Source organism: Crocodylus siamensis, chromosome 4, assembly GCF_052110815.1.
Source record: "Crocodylus siamensis isolate JL-2025a chromosome 4, ASM5211081v1, whole genome shotgun sequence".
Taxonomy (NCBI): domain Eukaryota; kingdom Metazoa; phylum Chordata; order Crocodylia; family Crocodylidae; genus Crocodylus; species Crocodylus siamensis.
The window spans coordinates 145,998,107-146,018,957 of NC_143398.1; the positions used below are offsets into that span (position 1 = coordinate 145,998,107).

Genomic DNA, 20,851 nt, shown 5'->3' on the forward strand with positions numbered 1-20,851 from the left:
AGAGAGGGCCCTTCTGGGGAAGGCAAGGATGCCTTAAAAGCTGCTGTCTTCAAGAGACCCTCGTTGAGGGGGGCGGGCCTAAAGCTGAGCGGCCTGTGTACCGCTCCAGACTGCTTGCCCCTGAGGGAGGGGGCAGGGGCTGTGGAGCTACCGGCAGCCTTGTGTCTGCTGTCTCAGGGTGAAGCCCGTGTGTACAGGCAGCCGAGGGCGCCGGGACTTGTTCCTGCCCCGGCCGCGGGAAGGGGGCCGGGCTCACAGGGCTCAGAGCCGTCCTGCCCGCAGCAGGCGGGGCCGGCCCTCCTCTCCTCTCCTCTCCTCCCTCCCGGGGCGGGGCGTGTGGTGAAGCTGCCCCGGCAGAAACGAAAGTGAAAGTGGGGCCGGGCCGGGCCAGGAAGTGAGGTGAGGGGGTCCGGCGCTGGGGGTGTCTGGGGTGGGGGGGACTTGTGGTGTGCGCCCCGTGAGGGCTGGCTGCTCCCTGTGCTGGAAGTGTAAACTGTGCCCCTGCTCTCCCCTCCAGGCGGGTCCCCTTCCTCCCTGGTCCCTTTGTGGCCCAGCTACTGGGTACACTAGGAAGGTTTCCCTGCCTGGTTGGCTCCCCGCCTCTGTTGGAGCTGCTGCCTGGCTCCCTTGCCCCTCTCTGACATCCAGGGCTCTGTCTTCGCTTGCTTTTCCTGGTTGCTCCCCAGAGTACTGGGCACCTTGTACCCATGGCCAGCAAGCAGGGCGATTTCAGGCCAAACACTTAAACTCAGACCAGTGTCCAGGGCTCCAGCTCCCTGCAGCGCACCTTCCCCGCCCTTTGATGCTGTAGTGGTGGGCTGCAGGACACGGGTTTCTACCCAAGCCCCCCCAGCACAGCTGGCCATGTCTGGTGCTGCAAAGCCTGCCCAAGGGGAGGGCGGAGAGGTGGTTTTGGTGCCCAGTTCTGACATCCTGGTGCTTTCCCTTCACAGGTGCAAGCATCACAATGACGGATTTGGAGGAGGTAATCACTAAACAGGCACTCTATGGGCCCTTGCTACCACCTGCTTTTTTTTCAAAAGCAAAAGTGGAAGTTGTCCTGGCAGGAACATTTCCCAGGGGGAATGGCTGTGGGTGGAAACATACTGGGGAGTTGATAACAAGGAGCTCTCTCTAATTTTGGGCAAGAACACAGGGCCAGAGACCCCCACAAGGTAAGCTGAAAGTCTCAGTTTCACAGAAAGCTCCCACACATCTCTGTACATTTTTCATGAAGTGCTGTGTTGTGTAGGGCTGGGGTAGATAGGGAAACTTGCAGGTTCACTAACCTTTCTTGACCTTTAAAAGTCCTTCGTCCAGCTGGCGGATGAAGACTCACTGAAGAACTCTCTGACAATGACACCTGAATGTATCCAGAAGGAAATTGAGAAGTACAAGGTGTGTCCCTGCCCCTCCCCACAGGAAGTCAATGTCATATTTTATACACTCTAATATACAGTGTATTTTATACACTGGAGTTTCCTGGGCAAAAAGGTTGTTCAACTGCTTTCCACAATGGTGGGGCAGGGGACAGCGCTAACCAAGCTTTGTGGTGCCTTTTCCAGGACCGCTGTTTTGCCCTGGAACAAGATGGAGCAGACCTGAAAGCAGCAAAGGAAGCTTCTGAGCAGAAAATTCAAGAATTCCAAAACGAAGCAGAACACCTTCGTGAGAAACTTGAGAAAGACGCACTTCTGAACAGTGAGCTGGCAGCTTCCTACCAGGTTTGTTCATGGAATAGACTTTTGCTATTAGACAGGCTCTGCTGAGGGTGTGAGTGGTGACTGGACCACACTATTGGGTCACTAGACCTCACACTTCTGTGATGCTTTTAGTCTGTCTAATTATCACAGAACCATACCACATTCTGGTACAATGAGTTGTCTTTGTTCAGAAATGTGCTAGGGCTGCAAGGGTAGAAAGCAGGGGTCTGTCCCTCAGGAGCAAGAGGCATTAGGAGAGCAGTGGGGAGGGTGGAGTCATGGGGAATGGCCTGGCAATGCTGCCCACCTCCTCAATGGTGTCCCCTCTGCTGCTGCTGAGCTGTTCCTTTCTTCCCAAAGACAAAGATGCATTTAGCAAAGGAGGAAAGGAGCCAACTGCTGCAACTGAAGCAGAAGCTGGAAGAAGAACTGAAAGAGCTGGAGAAGAGGAGAGATGCCTACAATGAGCAAGAAAAGGTACTGAGGAGCATTCAGCCAGGTGTCACACTCACCTCATCTGCAGCTGGCAGTTATCCCCAAGTCTGGCTGGGCTCTATGACAGAACACGTCAGTTTGGGCTCCAGCTCTCTTTGAAGGGCCACAGAAGCCTCTGAATATTTCAAGCTGGGGTTTTACTGGAGTAGATGCTGTGCCCAGCCAAGGGTTTTGAGCGAATACAGACAGTTCATTCAGGACTTAATTTTTGCATCTTGGCTGAAAAGGCTGCCTTCAACAGCACAGTACGTGCAGCATCAGGATCACTCCCACCTCTGGGGCCCAGGTATCCCTTTGGGGTCACCTGTACACTCCCTGAAAGTTTCCTACATGACCATTCTGTCATTGACCTTGCTTAACTGGTGAGAGTGGATAGGACACCAGACCAAAGGCTGCAGCTTTTGGGGCACTGGGAATTACTGAGTCCCTAGCAGTGGTTCTGTGGGGTGGGCCACTGAGCCCCATGCCCTTGCTTTGAACTGGTGGCCTACCATGGGCCACAACCATGTCCTATTTTGCCCTGCAGGCTCAGCCCCAGGTGCTGCCCTCCCTGCTGGAGCGGAAGATGGTGTTCAAAGGACACATGACTAGGGAGGACACAAATTCACTGGCAATGACTCTGTTGATCCAGTACCCACTGGCTGGTGGCTCAGCACTCATCACCTTTGAGAACCCGGAAGGTAAGAGTGAGAACAGCGTTGCAGCCCCAGCCAGCTAGCCTACCTCTGCTCAGTGCACAGCCTCATACTCAAGAGGCCTTCATGGCTATGTGCAGTGCATGGGTTACATGGAACAGTGTCTATTTAGGCTTCCTTCTCCAGAGGGCCCTGGGCTGGGGTTGGGGCCCTGGCATATAGGCTTCTCACATAGGAGCCTGGAGTTGCCCCATCAGTATTGTAGAGCCCTGCTACCTTTTTGATCTCACCACCAAATTAGAGAGTCAAGACCATGCCTGACAGCCTTGCCTCTCTCTGTCCATCTGGCTGGTGCCATGTCCTGCTCTGGGTTCCCTCTTTGGTTCCAGAGCAGCCCATCACCCCCTGCAGACCTGATGGGTTTCTTTCTGTCCACAGTTGCCCGCAGGATCATACAGAAGCAGAAACATGAGGTGGAGCTGGATGAATGCCGGGTGCGAGTGTGGGCAGGGCCAGTAGAGCTGCTGTTGCCATCATCTTTGGAGGTGAGGCCTGTTTCCCAAACAACCTGCCTATCACACCCTCAATTAGGACTCCTGTCTCCCAAAGAAGAACTTGCCCCTCCCCAACACACACTCACTATAGGGCCAGGCTGAGCCAAGCAGGTTCCTGTCCCTGCCATGGGCATATACCTGACTGTTGAGTGAGCAGTGTCTGTTACTAAGATAACTAAAGACATAATTAGCCTGAAGCTTTCCCAATACAGTGTTGGTGGGTACCCAGGTCTAAGGCATAGGCAATGTAGCTTCACTGCCACTACTACCCCTGCAAAACCCTGCAGTGTCCTGGCAGCTGTGGTCCCACTGCCGTGGCTAGAGCCATAACAGCCCCACACTGGCTCTGCAGATTGAGATGAAGAGGAGCAGCAGGCGCGTGCTGGTATCTAGCCTGCCCAGCCTGGATCTGTCTGAGGAGCAGCTGCTGGACAAGCTGGAGCTGTTCTTCAGCAAGAAGAAAAACGGGGGCGGTGAGGTGGAATGGAGGGAGTTCCTGAGCGACACGAGGCACGTGGTGCTGTCCTTCATGCATGATGGAGGTGTGTGTGGACACCTTAAGCGCTGGGCCATCAGCATGGAGGGATTAGACGCAAGCCCCCTGTCAGCTGCCATTCCAGCTGCTCTCCTACAGGGCTGGAGTGGAATGAACTCCTTTCTGTGTCTATGAGAGCAGCAGAGAGGGAGGAGGAGGAGGGTGGGGCAGACTGGACAGCTCCAGCTCCCAGGGGCTGTTCTGGCTCTTATGGGCTCTCCATAGGGTTGTGCCTGTGCTAGTACCTGAGTGAACCCACATCCTCCAAGCACACAGCAAAGATGAAGGTAGCTGGTGTTCAGGACTCTCCGCTCTCCCTCTGTAGTGGCGGAGGAGCTGATAAAGAAAGGGCACTTCCAGATCCAATTTGGGAAGACGAAACATGAAGTCAGAGTGACACCTTATGTGAGTGGAGCGATTGCAGACGTGCAGGTAGGTATGGGAGCCCCAGTGTTCTCTCACCCCTTATATGAACCCTACATGCTTGTTTCTGCTTGCTCCCAAAATGCACTACACGCCAGTGCACTTTTGTCCAGCCCTCACTGCACTGAAAAATCTCAGTGTACCCCTATCCATTGCCCTCCCAATGAGCCCCAACCCACTCTGTACAGTAGCACATGCTCCCCTGTCCTGGGTGCCCCAGCAAGGCCAAAATGGGGAGAGGCTGAGAGTTGGCAACAGAGAATCCTACTAGGAAAGCTTCCTTCTGCATTCCTGTAAGTCCCTGTGCGGGGAAATTTAAGCCCAGCTAGATGCACCAGGGTTGCACTACTCCTCCCAGGGGGAAAGGAGGGACCTAGCTGAGGTGGAGGCAGGGGCAGCTGGCACTGTCTCAGCAGAGCCAGACCAGGCAGAGGGGCTTTATGAAGTACTTGTCATGCCCCTAGGTCCTGCAGTCAGTGGGCTGAGGGTTTGCACGTTAGTGTGGGCTACTTTATCTCATCACTGCCCTGCTGTTTCTCATCTTTGCCCTGCCCTGATTCTAGAGCTGAGATCTGAATGTGACATTCAACTCTAGCCAGAAAAGGGCTCCTTTCTCCCTTCCCCGCAGCTGCCCTTCCCACAGCTCAGGCACCAGCCCAGGGAGACAGTGCCAGCAAGAACCAGCGGTGTTCAAGGGCTTTGGCAGGCTCACTCATCTTCTCTTTCCTCTAGTTCCGTCCATCCATCTGCACCAGGACTGTGCTCCTGTCAGGGATTCCAGATGTTTTAGATGAGGAGGCCATGCAGGATGCCTTGGAGATTCACTTCCAGAAGCCAAGCCAGGGTGGAGGTGAGGTGGATGCCATTGGCTATGTCCCAGCAGGCAAGCATGGGCTAGCCATCTTTGAGGAAGACACGGAATGATACTCCTCCCCAGTCAATAGCCAGAGCATGGTTGGCATTCAGGATTGAGGACTGGGTCTGAGAGGGCAGAGTTCTCTCTGAAGGGCTTTACCAGTTAATCAAACCTTATAATGGAGCACGTGGTCTGCTTTGTGTGGAATTAAAGTGTTGGAACAGCTGTTTAAGTTCCTTTGCCTGCAGTCTTGGGTCTGACTCTTTATTGACCCCCATATTCTCTGTTCTAGATCTGGATGCTACTAAGAGATAAGGACTTTGCAAGAGAGAATTGAAGCAAGAAACCTATTTTAGGGCTTTCTGCTTTTGGTGCTGTGCAGTGGGAAGGCCCTGCCAAGCAGTGGAGGTGAGGGGAGAGCCTTGGCCATCCATTAGGATGTTAGGCTGAAGGCAGGGTAGAGTAGCACTTTCGAGCAGTGGTTATCGACCTCTTTAGACTCAAGGCACCCCTTGTTAGATTTAGGGCACTCCTCAAAAAACTTCAGTTCTTATCTTTCTCTCATTTTTTTAACTACATAAAATTATAGAGCAATTCTTCTGTGGCAAAGAACTCAGAAAGACCACTACAGATCAGTGTTTTTGACAGTATGGATTCCTGTTTGAAATCTCTGGGTTTATCTTGTTAACCCTGTTTAGGTGCTTGCATATCTAACAGTGCTAATATTGTGCATCACCCTTAAAAGGACTTCATGGCACTGTGTCACCCTGGTGACTGACTGAGAGGCATAAGCTTTCATAGGTGACAACCTGCTTCTTCACATGCTATGAAATGATGCTAGAATCTGTCATGGAAGATGTTTTGCATAAAGTGAAGTGAGCAGCAGGTAAAAGGACAAACCACTTTCTGGATTGTGGAATAAGCAGTGTTTAGCTCAGCTTGGAAGCAGATGAGAACCTGTGCCAAGCACAGTAGGAGCATGGGACACCACGACCATCACCAGTCATTTACTGAGTACAGTGGCCTTGACGGTGCTTTATTCCAATCAGGCTTTGTTCTCCCTCCCCATGGGGTAAGTGAAGGAGTGTGAATACCAGCTCTTCTGTCACCACAGCAACTCAGGGGCCCTGCTGGAAGCAAGTGGGGAGAGGGGGCAAGCACTCACGAGTGTGTAAGTGCAGGATGTAGTTTGCTGACTTGGGCTTTGCAGGAAGCACATCCTCTGCTGGGTTCATTTACACACCCAGGGCATTGCTGTACAGATGAACACCTGGACTGGGGTTCAGGCCCATCAGCCATTGCAGGTGCCGGGTCTTACAGCGGCTGTGCAAAGTTGTGATTGGTAAGGACACCTACTCCGCTCCTTTCAGCCTGTGTATGCGGGCCGGCCAGATTCAGCTGTCTGGCTGTTGAATGGGTACATCTATGGTTTTTCCTTCCAAGGTCTGGTGGAGAGAGGTGCCTAGTGTCATCCTAGCTCCTCCCTTCGTCCTACAATCCAACCTACCTGCTGCTGGACAGGCTGGCTCATCCTGGTAGCAAAAGTTTTGCTGTAGGACAAGACCAGGCCCCACCTGATGGCATTTCCAGGGTGTCCAGCACCAGGCCTAGCGAAGGGCTAGCTGTTGGTCAGGACGGGGGCGGGGGGAAAAGGAGCAGGAGGAGGTTTATTAGCTTCCTGGTTCTGGTAGCAACCGCTTGGACACTGGGATGAGCAGATGCAGGCCTGCGGGGTCCTGGTGCAATGGTGAGGGCTAGAGGGTGCAGTGGCAAGGAAGGTCCCCCTTGTGGGAGCTGCTGGGGTGCCCTCCAGCGGCGGGACAGGGGCCCCGTGAGCCCCGGGCAGCGCTGGAGCGCACGGACCAGCTCGCCTGACCTGCCTCCAGCCGCCCCGGGCGTAGGGCAGCGCGGGTGCGGAGCCCGGGCCCAGCGGCGCTCGTCTCGCCGCTCTACGCAGCTGCGCCCCGCGCCCACCCCCGCCGCGGGGCCGCGGGGCGGGGCAGCTCCTCTGGCCTTTCGCTTTCGTTTCCCCGCCGGAGCCGGGATCGGAGCCGCAGGTAGCGGGGGGCCCGGCCCGCTCCTATCCGCCTGGGCCTGGGCGCGGCGGGAGGAGGGAGCGGAGAGCGGGGCCCCCGGCGCAGGGCGGGCGGGCGCTGCCGCTCCCAGCCCCGGGGGAGAGGAGGGAAGAGCCGGCAGAGCTGGCCCCTTTCCGGGCAGGCCTGCGAGACACCCGGGGCCGGCCGCTGTCCTCCAGGGCGGCCCTGGCAGTGCCTCGAGCCTGGGCCCGGGGGGCTATGTGTGTCCCGGGCCGCTCTGGCGCTGCGGGGTGGCGCTAGGCCACAGGCCGAGCACGGGCACGACGGCCTTTCGGGTAGGTGTTAACCCCCCCGTTGTCGGCTGCCTGCGCACCCCCGGCCCCCAGCCGGGCTCCAGGAGCCCCAGTGGCCCGAGGCATTTGCCAGGTGGGCACCTGATCTGCTGGGGCCTGACATGAGGCACCTCAGTGCCTCACGGTGCCTGCAGCAGTGCATTGGGTGGCCATTCGTCCCGTTTTATAGAGGGCCATCTAGTTTTCTGGTCCTGTGTCCTCTATTGATATAAAACTGGACACCTTACATCCTCTGTTTTTCACCACTTGGCACCACCGACACTGCTGCAGCTGTCTGCAGGAGCTCCCCACTGGCCACTACCACACCCCGTTGCCACCACCGCCTGCAGGAGCTCGCCGTGCCCCCTCAGCCTCGGGAGGCATGCAGCATTCATGGTGGTGGGGACACAGTTGCACCTGGTTTCCCCTGGGCTCCCCCTTGCGTGTGACAGAGTCAAACTGGGCCGCAAAGTGTGGTCTACTCCAAGTTGTTAAGGTCTTCCAGTGCCTGTCAGTGAGGCAGGGCTCTACTCAAGGTTAGCTCTGGGCCCATGTCCCAGAGTCTGAGGACCCTGAATTACTTCAGACAAGCTGAATTCAGCTGCACAGCTCTGTGCAACCATGATCACATCCTCCTCATACAGCTGGACTGGCTGAGGGTAGAGGAGGGGGCTGGGGCCTAACCACTAGGCTCAGCTACCACAGAGATGAGTATAATATTAACCCTTCGATAGTTAGGTCTGCAGTCTGTCTGTGGTCTCCTGCCTCCAAGACTGGTGCCACAGTCACTACTGCCAGCATGGCTGCTGGCATCTAGTGGATTTATGGGCACTTTGGTGACCAGCTGGGGAGTTCAGCATGTGGCCTCACTTTCTTGTTCCTGCTACAGATCTGGTCACATGGCTGGCCGTATAGTGCGTGTGGGGGGCATCCCGACAGACATCCCACCAGAGAGCGTTGCTGACAAGCTCACCATCCATTTCCTGCGCACCCGTAATGGTGGGGGTGAGATCGCTGACATCCAGATCACAGCTGACTGCCCAAGCCATGCCCTCATCACCTTTGAAGAGGAGGAAGGTAACAGGGCAAGAGGGCAAGCTAGCACTAAACGGCATGTGGGGGTGGGGGCCAAATTATAACCGGCAAGAGATCCCCAGAGGGAAACTAGGTGCGTGTCCCATGCACAAGATGGGAGGACAGTGGATCAGGCCCTAGTCCTGTCTGGGAACTCTCTTGGTCCCCTGCTGCCTGTTTCTCCCTGGGCTCATGCCACTAGGGGAGAACAAGGAGCCTCCTATCCTGCAACTTGTCTGGCACCACAATAATGTTCAGGTGACATGTTACAAGAGGCAAAAATTATGTCCTTACAGGCTTAGGCTCTATAGCGCTTTCCTCCCAGGCTGCAAGCTGCCCAGGCTAGAGGGGGCAGGTACTCATTGGTTTATATTGCTGTCCCCTGTCTAGTGGCTCAGCGGGTCCTGAAGATGGAGAACCACATTTTATCGACTGGTGGAAAGAAGTACCTGTTGAAGGTGACTGCGGCCTTAGCTGAGCCAAGCCCTGATGAGGTAATGAGCTGCAGCATGTGCTGGGAGAAGCTCTGGTTATGCTAGTCACACACCTGCCCCTGCAATAGCTCAGTGAGTGCCCAGGCTGGTACTCCAGGGGGGCAATGTGCCTCAACAGGAGGTAGAGCCTAGAGGCCTCTAATCCTCATTGGATTTAAAACAAACTTGTTTCATTCATATTTAAACAAGGATTGAAAGGGGCTTTCACTGATAACACCCACTTGCAGGGTAGTGGCATGGGCAATCTCACACTTGATCCTTCTGCAGTTGCAGTTACCCCAGCACAGAGGGAATGGTGTGGGGGAGGAAACAAAGCTTAGTCTGAGCCTGTGTGTATACAGACAGCTGCTGGAGGGGTGGGATTCTGTTTGTTTCTTGGTCATTTCATTAGCTAGACAAGTAGGGGTTTCCCTCTTGTGGGAGTTTAGGGGAAAGGCTGGGGGCTGAGGCTGTTAAACTTATTCCCATCACTGCTGCTCTTAGCTTTATGCTGTCTGAATGCAGAAGATTGGCATTGGAGCTTTCTGTCTGTGTCTCTTGCAGCTCTCGCCCACCCAGTTCTGTGTTGTGTCAGACAGGCAGCCTGACAGTCTAAGTAGAGGGAGGAGAAAGACACTTTGATCCCACCCCTCTGCAAAAGAGCCCTTAAGTATCTAGCTCTGGGGAGGCAGAATTTATTGAGGTCACTTGGTCTGAGCAGCTCCCTGCACATACAGCTGATGTAAGCACAGACCCTTTTCTAAGTGTGGAAGGGACAAGCCTTTGCCTTAGGTTGCTGGCTCCTGCCCTGAGCCAACTAGTCTCCCCTATTAATTACATCCCTGAGGAGTGCCAAGGATCCCTGGCTAAGCCCAGCCAGATCCACAGGAGGGAAGGAAGGGAAACACTGGGACAACAAGCATTCCCAGACCCCAGAAGTTGTCTGTGTTCATGTGGAAATCTGTATCCAACCTTGGGACGAGCATACACTAGGTGGAAGGGAGCTCAGAGTGCTGGCTCTTTTGGACTTGGAGCAACTCTGGGAGCTGCACAGCTGGAAAGGCAGGGGCTCAGGGGGCTGGAGTGCACAGCAGTCCCTGTTTCCCAGCTCTTGGAGTGAATGGCAGCAGGATGCTTGCCTCCCTTGTGTAATGGGAGTATGCTGTCAGTAGCTGCCCTCTGACTTCTTTTGTGTAATCTTTGCAGATATTTGTGGGTGTTTCCATGATAATCGACTATGGGAAGTTCCCAGATGGCAAAACCCTCCTGAGAAACCTGCGTAAGGACTACAGTAATGTGCAGGTTAGCTTTGACCGCAGGGAGACCCTGTGCACCATTAAGGGGCCCTTCATGGAGATGCAGGCTTTCAGCAACCAGCTGCTGCACAGCTTGAACCTTGGGGGCCAGCCCACTATGGAGAGCCGCTTGGCAGGAGCCTGCCATGTGGCCAAGGTCCCTTACATGTCTGATTCCCAGCAAGTGTCCCGTTCCCCCCCACCAGAGCCACGGACAAAGAAACAGCCAAGTGGCAGCCAGGCATGTGAGGAGGCTGCTGAACGCCCACTGCACAGAGAGCCTGTGGATGGAGAAGCTGTGGAGCAGCTGGAGGACTTCTCTTTGGTGATGGACTCAGACATTTACCTGTACATGCAGAAGTTTTGCAGGGACCAGTACCAAGAGGTGCTGCACCAGCACAAGGTAGATGTGGTGGATGTCAGCAGCGATGGTGTCACTATTCTGTACCTGCAGGCCTCCTCAGAGAAGCCTGGAGACATAGGATCCCTGGTGCAAGCCCGTCTGGTGCTGCTGCAACTCTACCAGCAGCTGGAATTCAGTCTGCGCAAGGAGAAGATCAGCAAGAGGGAGCTGAGTGGTGACAGCAGAATGTGGGGGGGGCTGCCAAGCATCCTGCAGAAGCTGTACCCTGAGCTGCTCTGTCATGAAGATGAGAAGCATCTCTGTCTCATAGGGAATATGGTTGACCTCTCCCTGGCTAAGCAATACATCCAGGATCTAAGCACTAGGCTAGAGGCTGAACATGTGCTCAAGACACCCAGTGCTTCCCTGGCCCCAAACCTAGCAGCCCTCCACAGAGTAGACAAGCCTGCACCTACTGCAGATGTGTCCACTTCAAGGCTGAGGCCTGGCAGGTTGGAACCAAAAGGAGAACACAAGCTGGCTGTGAACTTCAGTGTCCCAAAAGCCATGTCCCGTACCGGTGCGTGGCCCATGCAGGATCAGAGCTCCCAGATGGCAGGGCAGGGGAAACTTCCTGGCAGCTGGTTGAAGGAAGCCAAGACTCTTGGCCAGAGCAGTCCAGCAGCACAGAACCAGCCATCTGCAGAGGCTCAGCAGAAGGACCAGAAGGAACTGGATCGAATGAAGTCCAGTTCCCTGCGGGCAAGACCCAAGAACCTCATTTTGGTCAGCAGCAACAGAGAGGGCAGCCCACAGGGAGGGCAGAGTCTTGGGAGCCTGACAAGCTCTGGTCCTGTAAAGCCCCAGCCCCTGAGCAGTATGTCAAATGCCTTCCAGTCCCTGGGCCTCTTTGATACAACAGGAACCTGTTCTGCCTTGGACTCCAAACCCCTTTTATCCAAAGGAACTCTAAGACGGTCCAATAGCTTCTCCATATCACAGTCAAAAGAAAGCAGCAAGCCCCAAGACCCCAGCCAGACAGCCAGGGGAGACCCTGGGGTGATGGAGGAAATTAGCTTGGACGCTGTGCAGTGGGCATATCTGAAGGATGTGCACCAGTCTGCTATTGAAGAGCTATGCAGGGAGGCAGGCGTGCAGCTCACGGAGCAGAGCAGCAGTGGCTGTACTTCGCTGATGCTCCAAGCTGAGGATAGGACCAAAGTTCTCCAAGCCAAGTGGAAGATGCAGTCTCTCTGTCTTCAAGTGTGTCCCACTCTTATCTACCAGAGTCTGAGCTATTCTGAGCTTGATGTAGATGGGCCCAACGATGAGGACCTGGCTAAGCTATGCAGTCTCTTGAAAGGCTGCTCAACTCAGGTGCATCTCAGTAAAGACAGGTACAAGCTACAGCTCACCTGCCCAAAGGGGCTGCTACCAAAGGTGAGTGAGGTCTTCCAGAGATTTTCTGCCTGGAGGCTGCATGCACTGCACTCTTCGCCCCAGACTCCAGGGCTAGGCAGCACTCGAGGCACAGAGTGCCCAGGCACCACCCAGGAGGCAAGGAGTCCAGACCCTCCACTGGGCACAGGCTATCACTGCAGCTTGGGATCCCTGCAGATGGGTTTGAAGCAGCTGGAGATTTGCAGTGACACTGATCAGTCAGACATGCAAGAGGGTGGCTCTGGGCAGATTGGAGCTGATGAACTTGGACCAGAGAGTCTCATGAGGAGTATCCTGAAAACCAGCGACTCCCAGCCAGTGTTGGGCCCGGGAGACCTGACCTACCAGCCTGATTCCAGGGATGGGCAGGGAGACAGTGGTCACATTGACACCAACTTAGCAGACATCCAGCACTTGAGCCCAAGGGACTCTCAGGACCTGCAGAAGGAGGAGAGGCCAGTGGGAGAGCTTGAGGTGGCCAGAGTAAAGCAGGTCCTGCCTGACAAATTCCAGCTTACAAGAGACAGGAGCAGAGGAAGCGCCAGTGAGGAAGCAGGCAGCTTGCCGCCCCCTTTCCCCACAATAGATGGTGCCCCACAGTCCTTGCCTATCTGGCTGTGCAGCTCTGTGAGTACCCAGCCACGCCGGGCCATGGGGGAGAGATCCTCCATGCTGCAGCCTGGAAGCCAGAAAGAGCCCTCCTCTACAATAGAAGCTGGGGACACACAGGAAGAGCCCAAGGCTTCAGAGGTGCAGCCAAGGAGCCCCAGCTCTGGCCCTGGGCAGGAAGCATCTCAGCACCAGCTGGAGACATGTGACCAGTGCCAGACCTCACGCACGGCAACTTGTCGGGCCCCAGGCGGCCGCACCCTATGCAGGACTTGCTTTGCAGCAGAGGACAGATTGGCCCTCTGCTCCAATACCCCCTCCACAGCCAATCAAGGGACCTTCAGGATCAGCTCCCTGTCCCAGAGTCTGCCTGGCTTCTACCGTGACCCGACACTCAAGCTCATCTACAACATCCCAGATGGGGTGCAAGGGGTAGGTAGCTGGGCCGAGGGACTTCCCATCTGGTGGGTGTTTGCTGTGGGTGGTATAGTCCCCTCAGAGGCCAATCGTGGGTGTGGCACCTGCACAAGTGACACAGTCAGAGGGAATGAAGTAGCAAGTGTACAGACAGGTGCTCTGGCCCTGTTCAGTCAGGTAGTGGGTGCAGTGTGCCAGCCATTGGGAAGCCATGAGGGAGGATGGTGCAGGCAGTACAGCAGAGGAGCATCTACCCAGGGGGCATTCGGACTGGGTTCCTGCTTCCTTACACCTGGTTTGGGGTGGGAGAGCTGGCTTTCTCCCAATGCCAACTGCAGTTCCTGCCAATTCAGAGGGCCATTGTGCTGGAGGCTCCCAGCTGGTTCAGCTTAGAATATTGCCCACAGCAGCTGTTCCTGGGGCCCAAGGAGCTACTGCAGCCGGGCCTTGTGGCCAGACCCTTGCACCAGGGGTGACTCCACCCCACATGCACTGTGCCCAGTATGCAGGAAGGCCGAGCCTGGAGCTGGGAGCTCCCTGAACCTGGCATGCTGCCTTGGCCAGGTGGCATTCCCTCATGGGCAGGGTGGCTGCAACCCATCCCTGCTGAATTGTGAGAGCCAGGCCAGGTCCCACCTGGGGTGCCACTGGGTGTCCCCTCCAGTCCACCACAGCCCAAGTCTACAGAGCCCTGAGGCAGCCCCCACTTCCTGCCTGGCCCCCACTCTCCTCCAGCTGCTGCCTTTCCAAGGGCCCGGCCAGGCTGTCCTGCCCATAGTACCTCTCTCTGCACCTGCTTCTCCCCACACAGTCCAGACCCTGCCCTGAGCACCCAGCCCTGGCGCTGCCCCTAACCAGGTGGGATGGGTTGTTTATCTGCCCAGGCTCTCCCGCTCCATCCCACATCACTTTCAGGGAGGCCTGAGTGCCCCAGCCCTGGTGGCTGCTGCTGTGGTGTCACTGCCTCCCTCTGCTGGATGCTACCCTGGGCCAGCAGGCGCAAGCTGCAGCCAGTAGCGATGGGAGACATGGGCATTGAGGAACACAACTTCTTCCTCTTTTTCCTTTTTTTCTCTTTTGTCTTTTGTTCATGTCTTCTTTTCCTTTTCTTTCTCCTTTTTCTCTTCTCTCCTTTTTTCCTATTTCATGTCTTTTTTCTCTCTCTCCTTTCTTTATCTCTATTTTTTCTCTTTTTTCTTTCTCTTTTCTCTCTCTCTCATCTCAAAAACATACTTAACAAAAAAAGAATACACAACAACAAAGACAGTACATGAAGTTTTATTTAGTGTCACCAGGTTTAGAATTTGTAGAAAACCTGGTGTTTACTGTAAAAAAAAAAAAAAAAAAAAAAAAAAAAAGCAACATGTATTATTATTAACTATATTAATATGCAGTGTCCTGTCATGTACCCCCCACCCTAGTTTTGTTTTTCTGGCCTGCTGGCACTCTGGCACCTTAAAAGGTAGACATTGCAGTTTTTTCAGTATGCCAGCCAAAAACATTGCCTCTGTATAAACAGACAGAGCCAGCAGGCATGGGGCTGAGGAGGAGGCAGCGTAGTACTACTGTCTGGGTAAGTGGTTGCATGGCTGTACCGTAACTCCCCCCTCACACACCCTTGAGTCCCTTAGCACAGCTGTCAGGCAGGGCTATGGCTAGGAAGTCGAAGCTGGCACATCCTGAGCAGTCCTGGTCCCTTGCGCACCCCATGAGTGCATAGAGTTTAGTGGTTCCATATGCAGCATCAACTGTCTGTCAGTGCAAGGGGCAGGGGACACTCGAGACCATATTACATTGGCATGTCCTCTCAAGATTCATTATTAGCAGTAGGAAGAGCATGCAGCACCCATTCCCTCACTCCCACCCCCACGCCAGTAGGGACTAGGGCTTCTTGAGCCTGGACTCTTGCCAAGTGTGCTCAGGAGCCATCTCTCTTCCAAGCACTTACCTATCCCAGGCCCAGGTCAGTGCTTGTTTTTTCACCAGCACTGGGATGGAGGGGCCCTTCCCCTCTTCCTCCTCCTTACTCAGGGCAGACTGTTCTTCCCCAGGGGTGAGCTGGTGTAGACGTGATCAACCAGGTGGGTTGCTGTATATGCAGCAGTACCAGCTACTTGCCCTCTTCCTTGTCACCATCTTGCAGGATAGAGGGCACCAGATAGGAGCACCTCATATAGGTCCAGTGGGGAGCAAAGCAATACAGTGCTCCCAGAAGCTTCCTCTTTGCTCCAGGGGGAATGTTAACCCACAGCCCCTCTCACCACCACAGTACTATCTAGGTCAGGGGTAGGCAATGCTTTTTGGCCAGAGTGTCAAAAAAACCACAGTGTCTACCTTGGAAGGTGCCAGAATGCCAGCATGGCAGAAAAACAAAATGGGGGAGGGGGGCAGGGTATACATGGGAGGACGCACTGCATAGTAGTATATATAATAATCGTAAGTGTTGCCTTTGTTGTTGTGTATTCCATTTCTGTTGAGCATGTTACAATGAGAGAAAAAATAGAGACAAATAAGAGAGAGAAAAAAAGAAAAAAGAGCAGAGAGAAAACCAGACACACATGAACAGAGAACCACATGCACAGAGAACCAGAACACACCCAGAACAGATACATGCATACACAAATCCAGAACCAGACGTGTGTGCACACACAGGACAAGACTGAGGCAGACAAATGCACAGAACCCAGTGTGTGGGCAGACAGAGCTGGGCTCCTGGGCCACTGGACAAAGTTCGTTTCAAGGCACGCATGCACCCACCAGTAGGGAGCTAATGCCGGAGCCCAGAACAGATGTTTGCAGCCTCCCATTTGCAGCCAGCCCAGGCTCTGGGTAGCTGCTGCCAACCATGACAGGGCTTGCAGCCACACAGCTGCCTGCTGGGAGCAGCCTGGGCTTTGTGGCTGGCAGTAGCTGCCTAGAGCCCAGACTGGTGGTAGTGTGCCAAGCAAATGGCCTCACGTGGCATGCTTGGCCCATATCTGGGGGTTGCTGACCCCATCTAGGTCATTACTTCAAAAAAAACTTCCCTCCCCTCTACTGTTTAAAGGCCAAAGACCCCCGGCCAGGGAGGCCATATAAGGGGGGGCACTTCCTCGCCTTTCTGCCTGACAACCGGGAGGGGAAGAAGACAGCGCAGCTGCTAAAGAAGGCATTTGAGCATGGGCTGACATTCCAGATCAGATCTGATGGCAAAGAAGAGAAAGTGACATGGGGCCCCATTCCTCACAAGACCTCCTTGGAAGGGGGCAAACCCAGGTACTTTCTGACAATGGGACTCACAGCTGTGGCTCTCTTTTGAAAGAGAGTGGTACTGCACCCAACAGACCTGGGTGCTGGGATTCATCCAGGCACCTATTACAGTTACACCACCTGTAGCAGGCAGGCAGGCTTGCAGGAAGGAATTAGTACCCCACCCCCATACAGCAGTGTAGCTGAGTACCACAGGAAACCTCAATCTGAACCAGGACAGCCCTCTTCCTTCAGTGGGAGCTGTTGCAGCAACAGGTTTGTCTGATTAGTCCTTACTGAGCAAGAGCAGACAGGGCCTGCTTTGAATGCCGATTCACCCTCCCTACTCCCCCAACTCCCCCTTTTACACCTCTCCTTTCAGCAAGGCGGTGACAGGAGGCAGTAAGTGGTGACTATAGCTCTGTTGCTGGTCTCATGCTCCACTGTGAGGGCTGCAGCCAAGGAAGAGCTGTTATATTCTGCCTCCCTCCTTAAAATCATAGGGTATAAGAGATGGGCTAGGACAGCTGGTATACAGGATGTGTTCTTACTATTCACAGTTGGCACTGCCTCACCCCACCTGCTCTTTCCTCTGCAGGAATGGCTACCCAGATTCCCAGTACCTCAAGGAGGTCTTCAGGGTGCTGAAGAATTTAGGCATTGAGTGAAGCTCTCCATGCTAAACTCCACATCCTCCTTACACCCAGCTGGAACATCTCTGCATACCAAAAGCTCTGGGCCCTGCCCAAGCTTTCTCCTGCACCTACACCTTACAGCAGCCAGCAACCCCCATCCCAAGGTCAATTCCCAGCTCTGCAGTCCCCTCACTATTGCTGGATGGAAACCAATGCAGCTTGCAGCTCTAGCTGCCACCTAGACCTCTTATGTTAAGCAGCCAAATAGTAGCCAGGCCCCTAGAGCTGGTTTCACCACAAAATTTGAAGCTATCCTCAGTTTCCAGAACTCCGGTAGTAGGCCCAGCTGGATACAGAGACCTGACTGCAGCAAGGGATGGGCAAGCATTCATCTACCTGCTCTGCTAGTCTTTTTAAGATCAAATGTAGAACTGCATTTGCCCTTCCTGGCCAGCAAAGTTGGGTTCCAGCTGGCTGGAATAGTCAGACAGTACTAAGGCCCTGAAGCACTGTCATGCACCTTACCTGTAAACTTGGGCTGACCTTTCCTTGAACAAACATGACCTGAGCTCCCTATCCCTCTCCAATGCCAGGGACAGCAGCAAGCCTTGGACTCTGCAGAGGCATGCTCCACAGACAGCTGTCTCAATAGGACCAGGATCCCTGACACTGGCAGTTGTATTATAAACAAACATGGCTTATTCCTTTCCTTGTTGATTCTAGTTGTTCTCGTCTTGAACTAGGGACAACCCAAGTGTCTGCGTCTCTAGCTGGGTTGCAACCAACTGTTGCAATACAAGGACCATAGGCCACTACTTTCAGATTACATAGGCCCTAGGAGGCTACATACAGGGCCTGGGTCTTTTTACTACAGGGTGTCAAGAGAATGTACTGACAGTTAAAGGCTGAACAGTAAAAAGGCAGGGTAGACTTTAACCCTTACAGAGCAGCTAAGATAATTTTAGTTAAAGCAGTGATTCTCAACCAGGGTGTGAAAGTACCCTGGGGTGCCTTGATCCTTTCAAGGGTACCACAGGGTGTGATGCAATGTTAGGATGATTAGGCTTGAAAACAAGATTCACAGGATAAACCCAGAGATTTCAAACAGAAATCCATAGTTGTAGCCTTCTGTTGCAAAAAAAAAACCTCAGGAAAAAACAACCTATTATTTTCCTGTAGGCAAAAAAAAGGCTAAGAGCTGGCACTCTTAAAGATGTGTCCAAACAAGTTGAGAACCACTGGGTTCAAGTAGATGAAGCTACAGAGTAAGGTTTCCTTTTACTCCCAACGCGGGGTTCCTTTCTTGCTTCTGGGCTCCGGCACCAGTGTGAAGCTTGAGTGAGTGTTACCTTATTTTCTAGCTTATGAAGTGCACTCCTCCTCCTTCCCCCAACAATTAAAGTCATGGGGGAAAAAAAGAACCAAAAAACTTAAACTTGTATTAAATTTTAGTACAATTATTCCAGTTTTGAGGAAGAAAAGCATAGTTTATACCCTGGAAAAAATGTTTCATAGATATTTGGGCTGGAAGGGACCTCAGAAGATCATCGAGTCCAGCCCCCAACCCAAAGGGCAGGAAGTCAGCTAAGGTCATAGGATCCCAGCAAGAGAAGCATCCAGTTTGCTTTTGAAGGTGTTCAATGTGGTGCTTGAACCACCTCCGATGGCAGACTGTTCCAGACCTTGGGGGCTTGGACAGTAAAGAAATTCTTCCTTATGTCCAGCCTGAAACAGTCTTGCAGTAGTTTATGACCGTTCCACCTCATCATCCCTTGGGGCACTCTGGTGAACAAACATTCCCCCAGATCCTGGTGGTCACCCGATAAACTTATAGGTGGCCATCAGATCACCCCTGAGCCTGTGCTTTTCCAGGCTAAAGAGCCCCATGGCTCGTGAGGTCTGTTTTCCTGACCTCTGATCATGCGCGTGGCTCTTCTCTGGACTCTCTCAAGCTTCTCCACATCCTTTTTGTATTGTGGAGTCCAAAACTGGACACAGTACTCCAGTTGTGGCCTCACCAAGGAGAGAATGATGTCCTGGGATTTGCTTGAGAAGCATCTATGGATGCAAGCCAGCATTTTGGTCGCTTTACTAGATGCAGCATCATATCGCAGGCTCATGTTCATCTTGTGGTCAATGATGGCCCCCAAGTCTCTTTCTTCCATAGTGCTAGCCAGTGTAGCACTGCCGAGCCTATAAGGATGCTGCAGGTTCTTCTTTCCAAGGTGGAGAACCTTGCATTTTCAGTGTTAAATACCATCAGGTTCTTGTCCGCCCATTTGTTGAGCCTGTCCAGGTCAGCCTGGATCACCCGCCTGTCTTCTGGCATGGATGCTTTGCCCCAAAGTTTGGTGTCATCGGTGAACTTGGTCAGTCTGCTCCTGACTCCAATGTCCACATAATTAATGAAGATGTTGAACAATATGGGTCCAAGGACAGAGCCTTGGGGGACCCCACTGGTCACAGGACAGACACCATGAGTGACTGCCATCAAATTACTACCCTCTGGGTCCGACCACAGAGCCAATTTCCCAGCCAGCAGGTCATGGTGGACGCAAGGCCACAATTGGCCAGTTTTGCCAAGAGGTGATCATGGGATACTAGATCGAAGGCTTGTTTGAAGTCAAGATATATGACAACAATCTCTTCTCCCTTGTCCAGGTGATAGGTCACCTGGTCATAGATGGAAATGAGATTGGTCAAGCAAGACCTACCCACAACAAGCCCGTGCTGGCTATACAGTATAGTAAACTGCTCTAAAATGACTTGTTAGAATTAAAAAGATTAGCAAAGCACCATTACCCCACGTCAGCCAGCTTCTTGGGTTGGCTCATCTTCTGTGTCCAGCAGACTCCTGTCCCGTTTGCAAAATGTTTCATGCTCAGCACCAAGGTGTGGAATTTTTAAAGATCTAGAGAGAAATTCAGGTTTGCCAGTACCTTTGGCCATAATGGCAGAGTTCAAGCTGAAGGAGCAGCCCTTGGGTTTTTTGTTTACTTCATTGCTTAATGTCCAATGTTCACCCAACCTGCTTGTTTTACTAGGTCGCTGCAAGTCATCATCCCTTTTTCTGCTGTGGTAGTCACTGCTCTGCCAACAGGAGTGGCTCTTCAGGGGAAGGACCACTTCTAAATCTACTGGACGCTCACTGCATAGGGTCAGGGCTGCAATGAGCTCTTACCCTGCCTAAGCCTGCTCCTGAGGACTCTGACAGAGCACTGAGAAAGGTTATAAAAAACAATATGGGAATAATGCCAGACTGGGGCTTTTATAAACCATACTCCTACTAGCTACCTATCCAGTGAGGACAGACTAGCAACTCACTACAAAGACTTGGTCTGGGTTTTGCAAAGCAATGAGGGGCCATAACTGGACGAGCATTTCCTAAACTGGATTGGTGTTGTTCCAAGTAACTTTTTTGCCAAGAGTGTTAGGTACTGGGAGTCTCAGCAGTTGTCAGTGAATGCAAGACCTTAAAAGAAAGTTTAAAGCCTGGCAAATGAGAGTCAGTGACTGAAGCGCAGGGTAGGTCTTGTGTCTTACCTTTTTAAAAAAAATTCTTAAGTCATTTTAGAACAGTTTACTATATTTTTCCAGGGCATAATCTCAGCTCTCCCCATTTTTATTAATTTGCATTCAACTAGTAAGAATTTAAGATTTTGAATAATCTAGTCGCTCCCAGACTGGGGGGAGGGCTTAGGCCATGGAGCCATACAGGCCTGGGGTGGAGATGGGGAAGGGGAGGTACATGTGGCTTGCTGTGATGGG

General features: G+C 53.2%; 2 protein-coding genes across 4 annotated transcripts; both read left to right on the forward strand.

Annotated features, from left to right (window-relative positions):
• Window positions 1-317: 317 nt before the first annotated feature.
• On the forward strand, window positions 318-5,442 carry IFI35 (interferon induced protein 35). The gene is made up of 10 exons (XM_090041166.1): window positions 318-399; window positions 954-985; window positions 1,309-1,398; window positions 1,566-1,724; window positions 2,064-2,180; window positions 2,725-2,878; window positions 3,272-3,378; window positions 3,740-3,929; window positions 4,248-4,354; window positions 5,078-5,442. Exons 2-10 carry the CDS (start codon window positions 968-970, stop codon window positions 5,267-5,269), a joined length of 1,134 nt encoding a protein of 377 aa, XP_089897292.1. The 5' UTR covers window positions 318-399; window positions 954-967; the 3' UTR covers window positions 5,270-5,442.
• Window positions 5,443-6,888: 1,446 nt separating this feature from the next.
• Window positions 6,889-20,823, forward strand: LOC149866735 (uncharacterized). Of its 3 annotated transcripts, none has more exons than XM_090044070.1 (6): window positions 6,889-6,948; window positions 8,459-8,646; window positions 9,034-9,137; window positions 10,323-13,235; window positions 16,267-16,475; window positions 17,047-20,823. In XM_090044070.1, exons 2-6 carry the CDS (start codon window positions 8,469-8,471, stop codon window positions 17,114-17,116), a joined length of 3,474 nt encoding a protein of 1,157 aa, XP_089900196.1. In that variant the 5' UTR covers window positions 6,889-6,948; window positions 8,459-8,468; the 3' UTR covers window positions 17,117-20,823. The 3 variants fall into 3 exon arrangements, with proteins under 3 accessions (XP_089900196.1, XP_089900195.1, XP_089900198.1); XM_090044069.1 differs by lacking the exon at window positions 6,889-6,948 and adding an exon at window positions 7,066-7,258; XM_090044072.1 differs by lacking the exons at window positions 6,889-6,948; window positions 16,267-16,475 and adding an exon at window positions 7,066-7,258.
• The last annotated feature ends 28 nt before the right edge of the window (window positions 20,824-20,851 follow it).